The 16,272-nt window shown below is 41.9% G+C and overlaps 1 protein-coding gene across 3 annotated transcripts in view; it reads left to right on the forward strand.

Moving 5' to 3' along the window:
* LOC105485788 (maternal embryonic leucine zipper kinase) overlaps positions 1-16,272 on the forward strand; it is a 120,664-nt gene that overhangs the window by 29,208 nt on the left and 75,184 nt on the right. For all 3 annotated transcript variants that reach the window (XM_071078009.1, XM_071078011.1, XM_071078010.1), the window contains 4 exons: positions 2,714-2,830; positions 8,075-8,218; positions 10,429-10,497; positions 12,757-12,849. In XM_071078009.1, coding sequence (XP_070934110.1) covers positions 2,714-2,830; positions 8,075-8,218; positions 10,429-10,497; positions 12,757-12,849 — 423 coding nt within the window. The remainder of the gene's footprint in view (positions 1-2,713; positions 2,831-8,074; positions 8,219-10,428; positions 10,498-12,756; positions 12,850-16,272) is intronic.

Here is a 16,272-nt window from a genome sequence, read left to right on the forward strand (position 1 = left end):
GTTATAGCAATGTCATTAAATTCTTTGAATTTCTTCCTAAATATATGCTAAAATCATACAGTGACCAGTATAAGAAATTCTGTCAGTGGACAATTCAGGCTTTCCTTCAGTTTTTTTGTTTTATTCAATTTTTTATTTTCTATTTATTAATCTAAGAAAAAAGCATTAAAACCATTTTTCTTGAGCATTTAAACATGAGTATCAATTAGATTAAGCAGTTTAAACTGCTTAACCCTTAAGCAGTTTAAATTTCAGTTATAACTTTAATATGACTTACTTTAACATTTCAAATACTTAAATAGCAAACAAAATGTTAAATAACACAAAATGTGTTATCACATTGATGCTCAAAACTTATTCTAAAGCGTCAGTATGACATGATTTCTAAACTTGTTTTTATATTTTCTGTTGTTATTATGCTTATTTTAGTTATTTCCTAGGATTTTAATGTATTTTGATTATTTCCATGGTTTTATTTATTTTTATATTTATTTATTTTGAGATGGAGACTGGCTCTGTCCTCCAGGCTGGAGTGCAGTGGCGCAATCTCGGCTCACTGCAAACTCTGCCTCCCAGGTTCACGCCATTCTCCTGCCTCAGCCTGCCGCGTATCTGGGACTACAAGCGCCTGCCACCATGCCCGGCTAATTTTTTTTTGATTTTTAGGGGTTTCACCGTGGTCTCAATCGTCTGACCTCGTGATCCGCCCGCCACGGCCTCCCAAAGTGCTGATATTACAGGCGTGAGCCACCAGGCCTGGCCTTACTTATTTTTTTTTGAGGCAGAGTCTCGCTCTGTCGCCCAGACTGAAGTGCAGTGACGTGGGTCTCGGCTCACTGCAAGCTCCACCTCCTGGGTTCCCGCCATTCTCCTGCCTTAGCCTCTGGAGTAGCTGGGACTACAGGCGCCGTCCACCACGCTTGGCTAACTTTTTTGCATTTTTAGTAGAGACGGGGTTTCACCGTGTTAGCCAGGATGGTCTCGATCTCCTGACCTCTTGATCTGCCTGCCTCGGCCTCCCAAAGTGCTGGGATTACAGGCATGAGCCACCGCGCCCAGCCGATTACTTCCCTGGTTTTAGTCATCAGGCTTCCTCCCCACGAAGAAAAAAGATTATCATACCAAGATAGTCAAAGTTGCAGTTGATTCTTTGTCAAGACGTGACATCTAGTTGCATAGTCCTGGACAACTAGATCCTGAGCCACTGGCCATTAGACGGAGTCCCTTTTTATTTTATTTTATTTGTTTTTCAAGACGGAGTCTTGCTCTGTCACCCAGGCTGGAGTGCAGGGGTATGATCTTGGCTCACTGCAACCTCTGCCTCCCGGGTTCAAGCAATTCTGCTGCATCATTCTCCCGAGTAACTGAGATTACAGACATGCGCCTCCATGCCCGGCTAATTTTGTTTTTTTTGTTTGTTTGTTTTTTTTTTTTGAGATGGAGTCTGGCTCTGTCGCCCCGGCTGGAGTGCAGTGGCGCGATCTCACCTCACTGCAAACTCCGCCTCCCGAATTCATGCCATTCTCCTGCCTCAGCCTTTGGAGTAGCTGGGACTACAGGCGCCCGCCACCAGGCCCGGCTAATTTTTTGTGTTTTTAGTAGAGACGGGGTTTCACTGTGTTAGGCTGATCTCGATCTCCTGACCTCGTGATCTGCCCGCAGTGGCCTCCCAAAGTGCTGGGATTATAGGCGAGAGCCACCGCGCCCGGCTTAATTTTGTATTTTTAATTTTGTATTTTTAGTAGAGACAGAGTTTCTCCATGTTGGTCAGGCTGGTCCTGAACTCCTGACCTCAGGTGATCCACCCATCTTGGCCTCCCAAAGTGCTGAGATTATAGGCGTGAGCCACTGCGCCTGGCCCAGAGTCCCTTTTTGTTTTGTTTTTTTTTTTTTTGAGATGGAGTTTCGCTCTTGTTGCCCAGGCTGGAGTGCAATGGCACGATCTCGGCTCACTGCAGCCTCTGCCTCCCAGGTTCAAGCAATTCTCCTGCCTCAGCCTCCTGAGTAGCTGGGATTACAGCCATGCGGCACCACGCCTGGCTAATTTATATTTTTAGTAGAGATGAGATTGGTCAGGCTGGTCTCAAACTCCCAACCTCAGGTGGTCTGCCCACCTCAGCCTCCCAGAGTGCTGGGATTATAGGCGTGAGCCACCGTGCCAGGCCTAAGTCCCTTTTTATAATGAAGTTTTACTTTTTACTTGGTGATATTTCTAAGCTTCTGTCCTTTAAAGTTTTTTCAGCTTGGCTTATCTTCGTCTCCCCACCCAAGTTTTTATTTTGAAAGTTTCAAGACCTCAGAAAAGATAGGAGACTGAGACAGTGAATACCCATATACCTTTTACCTAAGTTCACTGGTTTTCTGCTCAGCATACTTCTTAAACGGTGTTGCTGAGGCTGAAAGTGGTAGCTTAGGTATGATAACTGAGTAGTGTTTCTGTCATTTTCCTTGTTTGGAATGCTAACCTAAGGAGTCTGAGATTGTTTCCTGGATGTTGTACTGTTGACCCACATTGAACCTGTCTTTCATAAAATCTCCAATGCCCATTTTATGTACATGCAAATAAATTTTGCTATATTTTTCTGTAGTGTTGAACAATTTTTGGGGGGCTTTTTGATAGCTTTTGCTACTTAGTATTAAAGCTGGTAGTATTGGAGCTTGGAATACCACCGGAGTAAGTTTATTGCTCATTCCATATGATGTTTTGTCACAGAGTGATTTGCCCCGAATCAAAACGGAGATTGAGGCCTTGAAGAATCTGAGACATCAGCATATATGTCAACTCTACCATGTGCTAGAGACAACCAACAAAATATTCATGGTTCTTGAGGTTAGTAGTATGTTCCAGATACCTAAAAACATTTCGTCACTTTATCAGTAGTAAAAGAGAAAACTACATTTCACCTCAAAGATTAGAATAGATGTTAAGCGACTTACCTGTTTTGTTCCATTTGTAACAATTTAGATCAAGTAGATGTATATAATAAATTGGAGATTCAGTGTAAATGTCATCTTTCTAATATACCCCTAATGGGGTAGTATGGTTTATTAGATAGAATATGTTAGAATTTCCTCCTAGAGGGAAGGACTCATTCTAGTTGTTTTTTTTTTTTTTGAGACGGAGTCTCACTCTGTTGCCCAGGCTGGAGTGCAGTGGTGCAATCTCGGCTCACTGCAAGCTCTACCTCCCGAGTTCATACCCTTCTCCTGCCTCAGCCTCCCGAGTAGCTGAGACTACAGGCACCCGCCACCACGCTCGGCTAATTTTTTACATTTTTAGTAGAGACAGGGTTTCACCATGTTAGCCAGGATGGTCTTGATCTCCTGACCTTGCCCACCTCGGCCTCCCAGAGTGCTGGGATTACAGGCGTGAGCCACCGCGCCCGGCCTCATTCTAGTTTTATATGGTATATTAATTTCCTAGGACTATTGGAACAAAGTACTACAGACTTGGTGGCTTAAAGCAACAGAAACTCATTGTCTCACAGTTCTGGAGGTTTGAAGTCTGAAATTAAATGTGGGCAAGGCTGGTTCCTTCTGGAGGTTCTGAGGGGGAATCTGTTTACTGCCTCTTTGTTAGTTTTTGGTAGTTGCTGGCAGTCCTTGGCACTCCTTGGTTTATAGATGCACCACTCCCATCTTGGCCTCCGTCTTCAAATGGTGTTTTCCTCTCTGTGTAGCTCTGTCTCTTTCCAAATGTCTCTCTTCTTAAAAGGACCCAAGGATTAGGCTTACGCTGATCCAGTGACAGTTCAACACACAGCACTGGGTAGCTTCCAGTGTCTGTTATGTAAGCCAAGCAATTTCAAGTTTTAACTTGCCCTTTTTGTCTTGAAAGATATCTTTAGAACTTGTATTATTCAACTTGTTTAGTTTTTGTTAGTCTCCGCCAAATAATATGTAATTTGCACATGATTTTCACAGGTTAGTACTGTTTTAAAAGCATATTTTAAAAATCGTAGTTTTGGCCAGGTCCTCTCATGCCTATAATCCCAGCACTTTGGGAGGCTGAAGTGGGAGGATCATTTGAAACCAGTGGTTTAAAACCAGCCTCAGTAACATAGCAAGACCCTGTCTCTCCGTACAAAAAAAAAAAAAAAGCCGGGTATGATGGCGTGTGGTGCGCATCTGTCATTCCAGCTCCTCAGGAGGCTGAGGCGGGAGAATTGCTTGAGTCCAGGAGTTTGAGGCTGCAGTGAGCCATGATAATGGCACTGTACTCCAGCCTGGGTGACAGAGCAAAACCCTGTCTCTAAAAAATAAAAACAAAAAAATTACAACGTTGAATGTTTTGGATCTAGAACTATTTTCTGCCGTTACTACACTGTAGATCTATCTACATGGTCCACAATGGTAATTTTAAAACCTCTTTATATTTTTAGCTGATCCCTTTGTTCAAATAAAATTCTTAGGGCCAGGCATAGGGGCTCATGCCTGTAACTCCAGCTCTTTGGGAGGCCAAGGCTGGTGGATCACTTGAGGCCAGGAGTTCGAGACTATCCTGGGCAACATGGGAAAACTTCATTTCTACAAAAAATACAAAAACTTAGCCAGTTGTGGTGGTGCATGCCTGTAGTCCCAGCTACCTGGGAGGCTGAGGTAGGAGGATTGCTTGAGCCTGGGAGGCAGAGCCTGCAGTGAGCTGAGATTGTGCCACTGCACTCCAGCCTGGGTGGCAGAGCGAGACTCTGTCTGAAAAAAGAAAAAAAATTGTTAAACAAAATCTCCCAAGCATCCATGAATCTAGGAGAAAATTTAAAGGTACAAGAGAGTGGCTAGGTGCAGTGTCTTGTGCCTGTAATCCCAGCACTTTGGGAGGCCAAGGTGGGAAGATCACTTGAGCTAAGGAGTTTGGGACCAGCTTGAGCAACATAGTGAGACCTTGTTTCTACTTAAAAAAAAAAAAAAAAAAAAAAAAAAGGCTGGATATAGTGGTGCACACCTGTAGTCCCAGCTACTTGGGAGGCTCAGGTGAGGAGTCTGGGAGATATAGGCTACAGTGAGCTATGACTGCACCGCTGCACTCCAGCCTTGGTAATAGAGTGAGACCCTGTCTCAAAAAAAGAAAGGTACAAGGGAGTATATATTAAAAACAAAATCCTCTATTTCCCCTACATCCCAGTCATCCAATATTCTTTAATTTTTAAATTTTATTATATTATTCATAGAAATGCGGGTCTTGGCCTGTTGCCCCAGCTGGTCTTGGACTCCTGGCCTTAAGCGATCTTCCCTCCTTGGCCTCCCAAAATGTTGGGATTACAGGCGTGAGCAACCATGCTCCACCCCAGTCATCACATTTCTTTTTCTTTTTTCTCTCTTTTTTTTTTTTTTTTTGAGACGGAGTCTCACACTGTCTTGAAGGCTGGAGTGCAATGGCGTGACCTTGGCTAACTACAACCTCCACCTCCCAGGTTCAAGTGATTTTCCTGCCCCAGCCTCCTGAGTAACTGGGATTCTAGGCATGTGCCACCACCTCCGGTTAATTTTTGTATTTTTTGGTAGAGACGGAGTTTCACCATGTTGGCCAGGCAGGTCTCAAACTTCTGACCTCAGGCAATTTGCCCACTTCAGCCTCCCAGAGTGCTTGGGATTACAGGAGTGAGCCACCGCTCCTGACCTTCATATTTTCTTTTCTCTGAGCCATTCATGTATTTTTCTTGTGTCTCTTGTAGATACCTACAGATATTTTATACGTATGTGTATTTTATATGTGTGTGTGTGTATGTGTGTGTGTTGCTTATTGGTTTCTGTCACACAAATGGTCACAAATTATTACTTTGCACCTTGTTTTTTTCCCGTGTAACAATTGATCTTAGAGACCATTTGAGCACATTCAGATATTTCAGACATTTTTATTTCTCTTTATTTTGTATTTCTTTATTTGGAAATATGAAGTAGGCTGTTTTCTTTTTGTAAAACTTATTGGATAACATTAAAAAAATTTCCTATTGAGGTGTAATTTAGATATAATAAAATGTGCACATTAGGTATGCAATTTGACAAATGTATATACCCATGTACCTCCCACCCCAAAGTGTAAAACATCTCTTACCACCTCAGAAAGTTTTCTCCTGCCCTTTTGAAGTTTTCCCTGTAACCATAGTCACTCTGCCCTTACCAGCAACTACTCATCTGATTTCTTTTTTTTTTTTTTTTTGAGACGGAGTCTCGCTCTGTCGCCCAGGCTGGAGTGCAGTGGCCGGATCTCAGCTCACTGCAAGCTCCGCCTCCCAGGTTCACGCCATTCTCCTGCCTCAGCCTCCCGAGTAGCTGGAACTACAGGCGCCCGCCACCTCGCCCGGCTAGTTTTTTGTATTTTTTAGTAGAGACGGGGTTTCACCGTGTTAGCCAGGATGGTCTCGACCTCCTGACCTCGTGATCCACCCGTGTCGGCCTCCCAAAGTGCTGGGATTACAGGCTTGAGCCACCGCGCCCGGCCTACTCATCTGATTTCTATCACCGCAGATTAGTTTAATCTGTTCTAGAATGTGATGCAAATGACTCATACAGTATTCTTTTGCTTATTGTTAGGCTTCTTTTGCTCAGCATAATGCTTTTGCAAGCCACTATATCAATCTGTAGTCTTTTATTAACTTAGTACTGGACATTGTTTCATAGCAGTTTGTAAAGAGCTTCCTTTTTTTTTTTTTTTTAAATTACTGCCTAGAATTCCATTCCGTGTCATAGTTTATCTAGTATCAGCATTTAGGTCTGAATGCTGGTGTTCCCCACAAATTTGTATGTTGAAACTTAATCCCCAGTGTTAAGAGCTGGGGCCCTTTAAGGAGGTGATTAGGTCATGAGGGCAGAGCTCTTATGAATGGGATTAGTGCCCTTATACAAGAGGCTTTAGGGAGCTCGTTTGCTCCCTTCTACCACATGAGGATACATAGCATATGCCAACTGTGAGCAACAGAACCTCACTAGACACTGGATCTACTGGCACCTTGATGTTAGACTTCCCAGGCTCCAGAACTGTGAGCGATACATTTATCTTGTTTATAAATTACTTGGTGTAAGGTATTTTGTTATAGCAGCCCAAATGGACTAAGACAGTTGTTTCTAGTCTTTTGCTTTTACAAACACTGCTGCTGTAGTAAATGATCTTTAAGGTACATTTTTTGTTAGTGATGGTGTTTGTTTTTTGAGACGAAGTCTTACTGTGTCACCCAGGCTGGAGTGCAATGGTACAATCTTGGCTCACTGCAACCTCTGCCTCCCGGGTTCAAGCGATTCTCCTGCCTCAGTCTCCTGAGTAGCTGGGATTACAGGCACCCGCCACCACGCCTGGCTAATTTTTTGTATTTTTAGTAGAGACGGGTTTTCACCATGTTGGCCAGGCTGATCTCAAACTCCTGACCTCAAGTGATCCACCCACCTCGGCTTCCCAAAGTGCTGGGATTGCAGGTGTGAGCCACCGCGCCTGACCAAAGTACTGTTTTTTGATATGAGTGAGTACATCTATAAGAGCAATAACTAAATGTGGAACTGTGAGGTCAAGTCTATATGCATTTGTAATTTTAATTGATATTGCTAAAATGGAAACCCAGCTCACAGAAAAGTGGAACTGCCCTGGGAAAGGGATGGAAAGCCTTGAGCTTTGTGCTCTGGTACCTGTTCTGCAGCGTCTGAGATACCTCTGTAGACCTGGGCTCCTTCTGGTACAGATTGAAAACCACTGGTCTTTGGGATAGAGAAACAATAATTACTGCTGGGTTTTAAAATTTCAGGTAATTACACTAAATGAGAGTGCATTAAGATGAGAATGGGTTTTAATACTTTGCTATAAAAATATAAAACCCTGGGTGAGCTTTTTAAAATCACAGTGGTAGTTGGTTTTACTTCTACTTACTGGTGATAAAACTGTTCGAGGAAAGAGTTATTGTTCTCATTCCTGGAGTCATTATTGACTTGTTTGATCCTGAGAGTGTACTTTTGAATATGCCTTACTCGGTTCTATTCCCTATAAAGTCAAATTAATAATATCTGAGTTAAGTGTACTTTTTGATTTTAAATTTCTGTGAAGTGATTTTTGTACGTTGTAACAATATCTGTGATTCCATTGCTGTTGAAGTACTGCCCTGGAGGAGAGCTGTTTGACTACATAATTTCCCAGGATCGCCTGTCAGAAGAGGAGACCCGGGTTGTCTTCCGTCAGATAGTATCTGCTGTCGCTTACGTGCACAGCCAGGGCTATGCTCACAGGGACCTCAAGCCAGTAAGTGACTGCATCATAGTTAGATGCTCACCTGAGAGTTCAGCATCATTTACCTGTTATTTTTAGGTTTCCAAATGATCTGTTTAGGAATCTATCTTAGGTTTGTTATTTTTTGTTGTTGTTGCTCCAGTCATAACATCACATTTCTTTTTTCCTCTTACTTTTTTTTTTTTTTTTTTTTTAGAGGTGGTGTCTCACTGTGTCGCCCAGGCTAGAGTGTAGTGGTGTGATCTCAGCTCACTGCGACCTCCACCTCCTGGATTCAAGCAGTTCTCCTGCCTCAGCCTTCCGAGTAGTTGAGATTACAGGCATAGGCCACCATGCCCAACTAATTTTTGTATTTTTAGTAGAGATGGGGTTTCACCATGTTGGCCAGGCTGGTCTTGAACTCCTGACCTCAGGTGATCCACCTGCATTGGCCTTCCAAAGTGCTAGGATTGCAGGCGTGAACCACTATACCCAGCCTTTCTTCCTCTTATTTTTGACTTCTGGGAGGTGTTACTTTTATTTTTATTTTTTCTGTTGTTCAGACAAGAGTGCAGTGGTGCAATTTTGGTTCACTGCAGCATTGACCTTCAGGGCTCAAGTGATCCACACACCTCAGCCTCTTAAGTAACTGGGAGTACAGGTGCACACAACCATGCCTGACTAATTTTTTAGTTATTTGTAGAGACAGGGTTTCACCATGTTGCCCAGGCTGGTTTCGAACTCCTGAGCTCAAGCTATCCTTTTGCCCTGGCCTCCCAAAGTACTGAGATTACAGGTGTGAACCACTACTCCTGGCCTTGGTAGGCTTTTTGGATGCATTTATGAGCATTCTGTGTATCTGTCAATTGTGTGTGACTTTATAAATGTCTTTTTTTTTTTTTTAACAAGATCTCACTCTGTCACCTAGGCTGGAGTGCAGTGGCATGATCAAGGGTCACTGTAGCCTCAACCTCCTGGGCTCAAGTGATTCTCCCACCTTAGCCTTCCGAGTAACTGGGACTACAGGCGTATGCCACCATGCCCAGCTAATTTTTTGTATCTTTATTTTATGTATGTATGCGTTTATTTATTTATTTTTATTTTTAATTTTTTGAGACTGAGTCTTGCTCTGTTACCCAGGCTGGAGTGCAGTGGTGCAATCTTGGCTCACTGCAACCTCTGCCTCCCAGGTTCAAGTGATCCTCCTGCCTTAGCCTCCTGAGTAGCTGGAATTACAGGTGCCTGCCACCACTCTTGGCTAATTTTTGTATTTTTAGTAGGTCCGGAGTTTTGCCATGTTGGCCAGGCTGGTCTCAAACTCCTGACTTCAAGTGATTCAAGTGATGTGCCTGCCTCAGCCTCCCAAAGTGCTGGAATTACAGGCATGAGCCAGGGCACCTGGCTGGAAACTCTTTTTCCGCCTGTTTATACTGAACTCGTTGATTTGAACTCACTCTTTTGGTTTAAATTTGCTTTTGGCACAAATGGTGTTTGCTTGTAGTTGACCCTCAGAACACCAAGGAGAAAATAGGAGAAAATGGTTTATACTAGTGAGTCTTGTGGGGAAGTGATAGAGTGATCAATATTCCTCCTCTTTTCCCTCCTTTTTTTTTTTTTTTTTTTTTTTTAAGACGGAGTCTCACTCTGTCACCCAGGCCGGAGTGCAGTGGTGGGATCTCCGCTCACTGCAAGCTCTGCCTCCCAGGTTCACACTATTCTCCTGCCTCAGCCTCCCAAGTAGCTGGGATTACAGGCATGCACCACCATGCCTGGCTAATTTTGTACTTTTAGTAGAGACGGGGTTTCTCCATGTTGGTCAGGCTGGTCTCGAACTCCTGACCTCAGGTGATGTGCCCGCCTCAGCTTCCCAAAGTGCTGGGATTATAGGTGTGAGCCACTGTGCCTGGCCCTTCTTTTCCCTTATATACTTCTTGTCATTTCATTAGTTTCTAGTCATTTTCAGTTTGTAGTATCCAGATTTTTTAACAGAAACAACCTTAGATCATTTTTACTCATTTTAATTAATTTATTTTTTAAAAATGAGACCAGGTCTTGCCGTGTTGCCCAGGCTGATCTTGAAAACCTGGGCTCAAATAATCCTCTCCTCTCTGCCTTCAGAGTGCTGGGGGATTACAGGCATGAGCTGCCACACTCGGCCTTAAATCATTTTTAGAAATGGCTAGAGGTGGGATTTGATATAAGGAAGTCAGTATACAGTTATCAAAATATCTTTGTTTTCCCAGGAAAATTTGCTGTTTGATGAATATCATAAATTAAAGCTGATTGATTTTGGTCTCTGTGCAAAACCCAAGGTAAGTACAGAAATAAGATGCATCTATGTTCTTTGTAAATGCATTTGTTTCTTAGTGTGTGATTTCGTCCTGACTTCCACTTAGTCTTTATTGAGCTTGGTTGCATCCATTGAGAAGAATGTTAAATTTCATCCCTGGTATCGGTAGTTTTTGTAAGTTCTCTAGATGATCATAACATGCAATCAAGATTGAGAGTCACTGCCCTAGTTCTAGGATTGGTCCTGCTGAAGACTCCATGAGTATGCTGTGAGAATTTGCAGTGCAGAGGTGACTTGAGGCTATTATAGCAAGAATGCAGACTTGACAATGTGCTTGCAGTTTGAGTATATTGCCACTAGATGATGCCTTTGTTTGTTTAGATAAAAGTTGAGAATTTAGTGCAAATCTATTATCCAAATGGTTCTATAGCTAACAATTACATTTTGAGAAACAATCCCCTTTCCTTTTAAAAGAAGGAAAAATCCCATGTGCACTTCTAAATTTATAACTGTTATATATTTCCTTAATTTGCATTCCATGGTTACGTTTTGGTGTTCTCCAGCATAACTTCTCTTTGAGGTGACTGAACTTTCTCGCTGTCCTGTCTGCAGCAGATCTCCTGTGTGGTTGCCTGTTGGAGGCTTCCTCTGGAGTTCTCTAATCATGGTACTCACAATCTCAAAAATGAGCTAGCTGTCTGCACTCATTAAGAATGTTGAAATTGCAGACTTGTCTCAGGCTTTTGTAGTCCCATTACTGTTTCCTGTCCCGATCAGAATTAGCTAGGTGCAAAGGGAAGCAGATTTTACCCCTTTGGCAGAATGACTCTTTCTGATTCTTCTCTGATTCCCTTGGCTCTTCAGAAACTATCAGTGGAACCTTTTTTCTGGGAACCAAATGCTAGAAGGCAGGTTTTTTTTTGATTGACAGACATATAAAGATAAAACATACTTTGAACAGATAAACTGGTTTAAGTCGTTCTCCATGGGAGGCAGTGGAGAAGGCTTGTGACAGACCCTGTGTGCCTTCATTTATGGCTGCCACAGATTACCCACATAGACACATCTAAGGAAAGCGGGGTTGCCTGGGAGAGGATTGCCTCAGCCTTCTTCCGAGGAGCGCGCTCCTGGGCATGTTGTTTCAGTTGTAAATGACATCTCACAATTCACAAATCCTTTGCCAGCTGTAAGAACTCTATGCAGCTGTTGGACTGTAGCTTTGTTTTCATTATGTCTTGATATTCTGTGGGAGGGCAGAGGAGGATGAGCAGATTACTCATTTTAACAGATCTGGAAGCTAAGGGAGTGATTTGTCTTATAACTGCATCTAGAAAACAGACTTTGAAGGCACTGTTCTATGTAACATATTGCTTTTTTCCCTCTAAAAAAATAGAGCTCTTCTGTATTTGTAAAGATTTGATACTGGAGATAAGGTCCAGTAAATAAATATTCCCCCCCGGGATACTTGGGGATGGAAAGACTTGGATGCTTGGATATATGCTAGGCTTATTTATGTATGTGGATATTTAGGGAAGTATGAACCTGATTTGACTGAGCTAAGGGAAAAGGATTTGTTCATGCCAGGTTGTAGTGGTGTTGGGAATCCAGAGAAGCAGAGACCACACGTGCATGCACACATGTATACGGAGTATTGCGTTGGCTACAGAAATCCTTTATAATGTGGGGTAGTTTTTCATCTAGCTTCTCTTTGCTTGTGCTCATAAAATGCACAGGTATAGAGTTTCAGTTTTGCAAAATTAAAAGAGCTCTGGAGATCGGTTGCACAACAATGTGATTATATTTCAGTACTACTAAACTATACATTTTAAAAAGGTTAAGATGGTAAATTTTATGTTATATGTTGTGTGCCATAAAAATTGGCATATAATAAAAATGGCCGATAATTTTTATCGGCCAGGCACGGTGGCTCATGCCTGTAATCCCAGCACTTTGGGAGGCCGAGGTGGGTGGATCATCTGAGGTCTGGAGTTTGAGAGTAGCCTGGCCAACATGGCAAAACCCCATCTATACCAAAAATACAAAAATTAGTTGGGCATGGTGGCAAACTGCGTGCCTGTAATCCCAGCTACTCTGGAGGCTGAGGCAGGAGGATCACTTGAACCCAGGAGGCAGAAGTTGCAGTGAGCTGAGATTGCACCATTGCACTCCAGCCTGGGTGACAGAGTGAGACTCAGTCTCAAAAAAGAAAAGGATGTTTATCAAGGTTTAATTCTCTTAAGGGCTGTAATTAATAAGTGTTTCATTTTTATCTTATTGACAGGGTAACAAGGATTACCATCTGCAGACATGCTGTGGGAGTCTGGCTTATGCAGCACCTGAATTAATACAAGGCAAATCATATCTTGGATCAGAGGTAATTATTCATTGATTAATTCATTATATAATCAACAGGCATTTATATTGGTGACCTGTAGTGAGTCAGGCACTGTGCATTGGGGGTATAATGATGAAGTAAGAAATAATCTTGTTAATCAAAGAGTTCAGTCTATTTGGTGAGTGAGATATATATACTTATAAATGGAATTAATAACTTGCAATAAATATAGTAACACATAATATACTTATGAAGCAGGGATATTTCTGGTGTCCTTGTTGTGGTTGCTTTTGAATTAAATAGTGCCATAGTTTGGACTGGTTAGTCTAGCTGGATAGAACAAAAGACCGAGGTTCCAGGCTCAGTTTTCAGAGATGCTGGTTAGCACAGAGAAAACTGTGCTTTGTCTATTCATAGCTGATTCTCCAAGGCCAGCAGCCCTGTGTAGGAGTCCAGGCTGAGAGGGACTGGGCTTTGCCTGATTTATATTTGCTGTATCTCAAATTATCAAATTAGCAGCTCCTCCCATTCTCTGGAGTACTAGTTTTGCTGATGTTAGTGTCATAAGATTTAAAAAAACACTGTAGTTGTGAAAAGCTCAGGAACTGCTCGGTTAAACGGGTTTCTTATTTTAGGACATGTCCAAATTTTTTTTGTTTTGTTTTGTTTTGTTTTTTCGAGATGGAGTCTCACTCTGTCACCCAGGCTGGAGTGCAGTGGCGCGATCTTGGCTCATTGCAACCTCCGCCTCCTGGGTTCAAACAATTCTCCTGCCTCAACCTCCCAAGTAGCTGGGATTACAGGCACCTGCCACCACGTTTGGCTAATTTTTGTATTTTTAGTAGAGACGGGTTTCACCATGTTGGTCAGGCTGGTCTCAAACTCCTGACCTCAAATGATTTACCCACCTCGGCCTCCCAATTATAGGCATGAACAATTGTGCCCGGCCTCCAAATATTTAATGTACTCTTGTGCAGTGTGATCCTTCAGGAAAGGAACATCACAGATAGCAGCTGGTCCTGATTTTATTTGCCTATGGGATCCACTTTTGATGGAGAGCATCTTTTGGAACTAGTGTAAGGAACTTTGGGAATACCAAGTTACTTCCTAACACGAGAAGATGGGAACTGTTTTTGGTGACTTTTTATTTTGATATAATCTCTAACTTACAGGATAGTGCAAAAATAGAATGGTATATCTTTTACTCAAATTCACAGTCTTTTACATTTTTCCTTATTTGCTTTATCATTCTCTATGTTTATATATATGCATTTGTTTTGAATCATTTGAGTTAGCTAGAAACATCATATCTCTTTATCACTCAATATTTCTTTATATATTTTTCCTGAAAGTAAAGACCTTTCCTTTTATAACCACACTTTAGTGTCAAAATTTAACATTGATACCATTTATTTAATTCATAATTCATATTCAAATGGTATTAATTGTGCCAATAATGTCCTTTACAGTTTTATTGTCCCCCCCAGTCTAGTATTTGGTGCAGGATACATTTAGTTATTGCATTTAGTTATTGTGTCTCTTTTTTTTTTTTTTTTGAGACGGAGTCTCGCTGTGTCACCCAGGCTGGAGTGCAGTGGTGCGATCTCGGCTCACTGCAAGCTCCGCCTCCCAGGTTCACGCCATTCTCCTGCCTCAGCCTCCGAGTAGCTGGGACTACAGGCGCCCGCCACCACGCCCGGCTAGTTTTTTGTATTTTTAGTAGAGACAGGGTTTCACCATGTTAGCCAGGATGGTCTCGATCTCCTGACCTCGTGATCCACCCGCCTCGGCCTCCCAAAGTGCTGGGATTACAGGCTTGAGCCACCGCGCCCGGCCATATTGTGTCTCTTTAGTCCCTTTTAATCTGGAAGACTTCCTTAGGCTTTATTTTTCTTGATCTCAACATTTTTGAGGACGCCAGTTATTTATAGTAGAATGTACATTAATTTGAATTTATTTGATGTTTCCTTATGATTAGATTCAGGTTATGTATATTTGGCAGAAATACCACAGAAATGATGTTGTAGCTTCTTAGTGCATTATAGGAAAGGGACCAAATGTTTTCTGAATGTTTATCATGGTCCTGGAATCATGCTGGATACTTTTTATTTTTAATTGTGGTAAAATACACATAACATAAAATTTACCATCTTAACTGTTTTTAAAATGTGTAGTTTAGTAGTACTGAAATATAATCACATTGTTGTGCAACCAATCTCCAGAGCTCTTTTAATTTTGTGAAACTGAAACTCTATACCTGTTAAACAATTCTTCATTTCTGCCTACCCTATTCCCCTACCCTTCTGCTTTCTGACTCTATGAATTTGACTAATCTAGGAACCTCATATAAATGGAATCATACAATATTTGTCTCTTTGTCACTGGCTTATTTTACTTAGCATAATGTCCTCAGGTTCATTCATGTAGCATGTGTCACAATTCCTTTCTTTGTAAGGCTGAATAATATTCCATTATATGTATATACCACATTTTGTTTATTCATTCATCCACTGGTAGATACTTAGATTGCTTCTACCTTTTGGCTCTTGTGAATAATGTTGATAGGAATATGAGTGTACAAATATCTCTTTGAGATCCTGCTTTCAATTCTTTGGGTATATATTCAGAAGTGGAGTTGCTGGATCATATTGTAATTCTATTTTTAATATTTTATGGAATCTCCATACTGTTTTCCATAGTGAGTGCACCATCTTACATTTCCACCAACAGTGTACAAGAGTTTCATGTGGGCTGGGCGTGGTGGCTCATGCCTGTAATCCCAGCACTTTGGGAGACTGAGGTGGGTGGATCATGAGGTCAGGAGTTCGAGACCAGCCTGGTCAACATGGTGAATCCCTGTCTCTCTTAAAAATACAAAAATAAGCCAGGCATGGTGATGTGCACCTGTAATCCCAGCTGCTCGGGGGCTGAGGCAGAAGAATCGCTTGAACCTGGGAGGCAGAGGTTGCAGTGAGCAGAGATTGTATGATTGCACTCCAGCCTGGGTGACAGAGCAAGACTCTGTCTCAAAAAAAAAAAAAAAAAAAAAGAGTTTCACATGCTAGATACATTTAATAATTTTCACTTAAGCTCTACAGACTTTTTTTTTTGAGACGGAGTTTCGCTCTTGTTGACCAGGCTGGAGTGAGATTTGAATGGAGTGAGGTACTGTTTCCACTACTCCATTTAGTTTCCCAGAAGGAGTGATAATTGTATGCTTGATCTCACAAGATTCTTAGAGGTGATGAAAATCTGCGGATTTGAGTGTATCTGGGTTTTTCCTATGTAATTTTAAATTGTTTTCTTGTCCATGTTTGTTCAACTTCCTGTCCTTCTCAGAGTGTCTAAAGGATAGTGGACTGAGGAGTCATTTGAGGTACTTACTAAATGATGCAGAGCTCAGGGTAGTAACTCCCTCAGAGATTTTGGTTTCATTTTCTAAGATGGGGCTTTAAGAATCTT

This window comes from Macaca nemestrina, chromosome 14 (genome assembly GCF_043159975.1).
Source record: "Macaca nemestrina isolate mMacNem1 chromosome 14, mMacNem.hap1, whole genome shotgun sequence".
Lineage (NCBI taxonomy): Eukaryota > Metazoa > Chordata > Mammalia > Primates > Cercopithecidae > Macaca > Macaca nemestrina.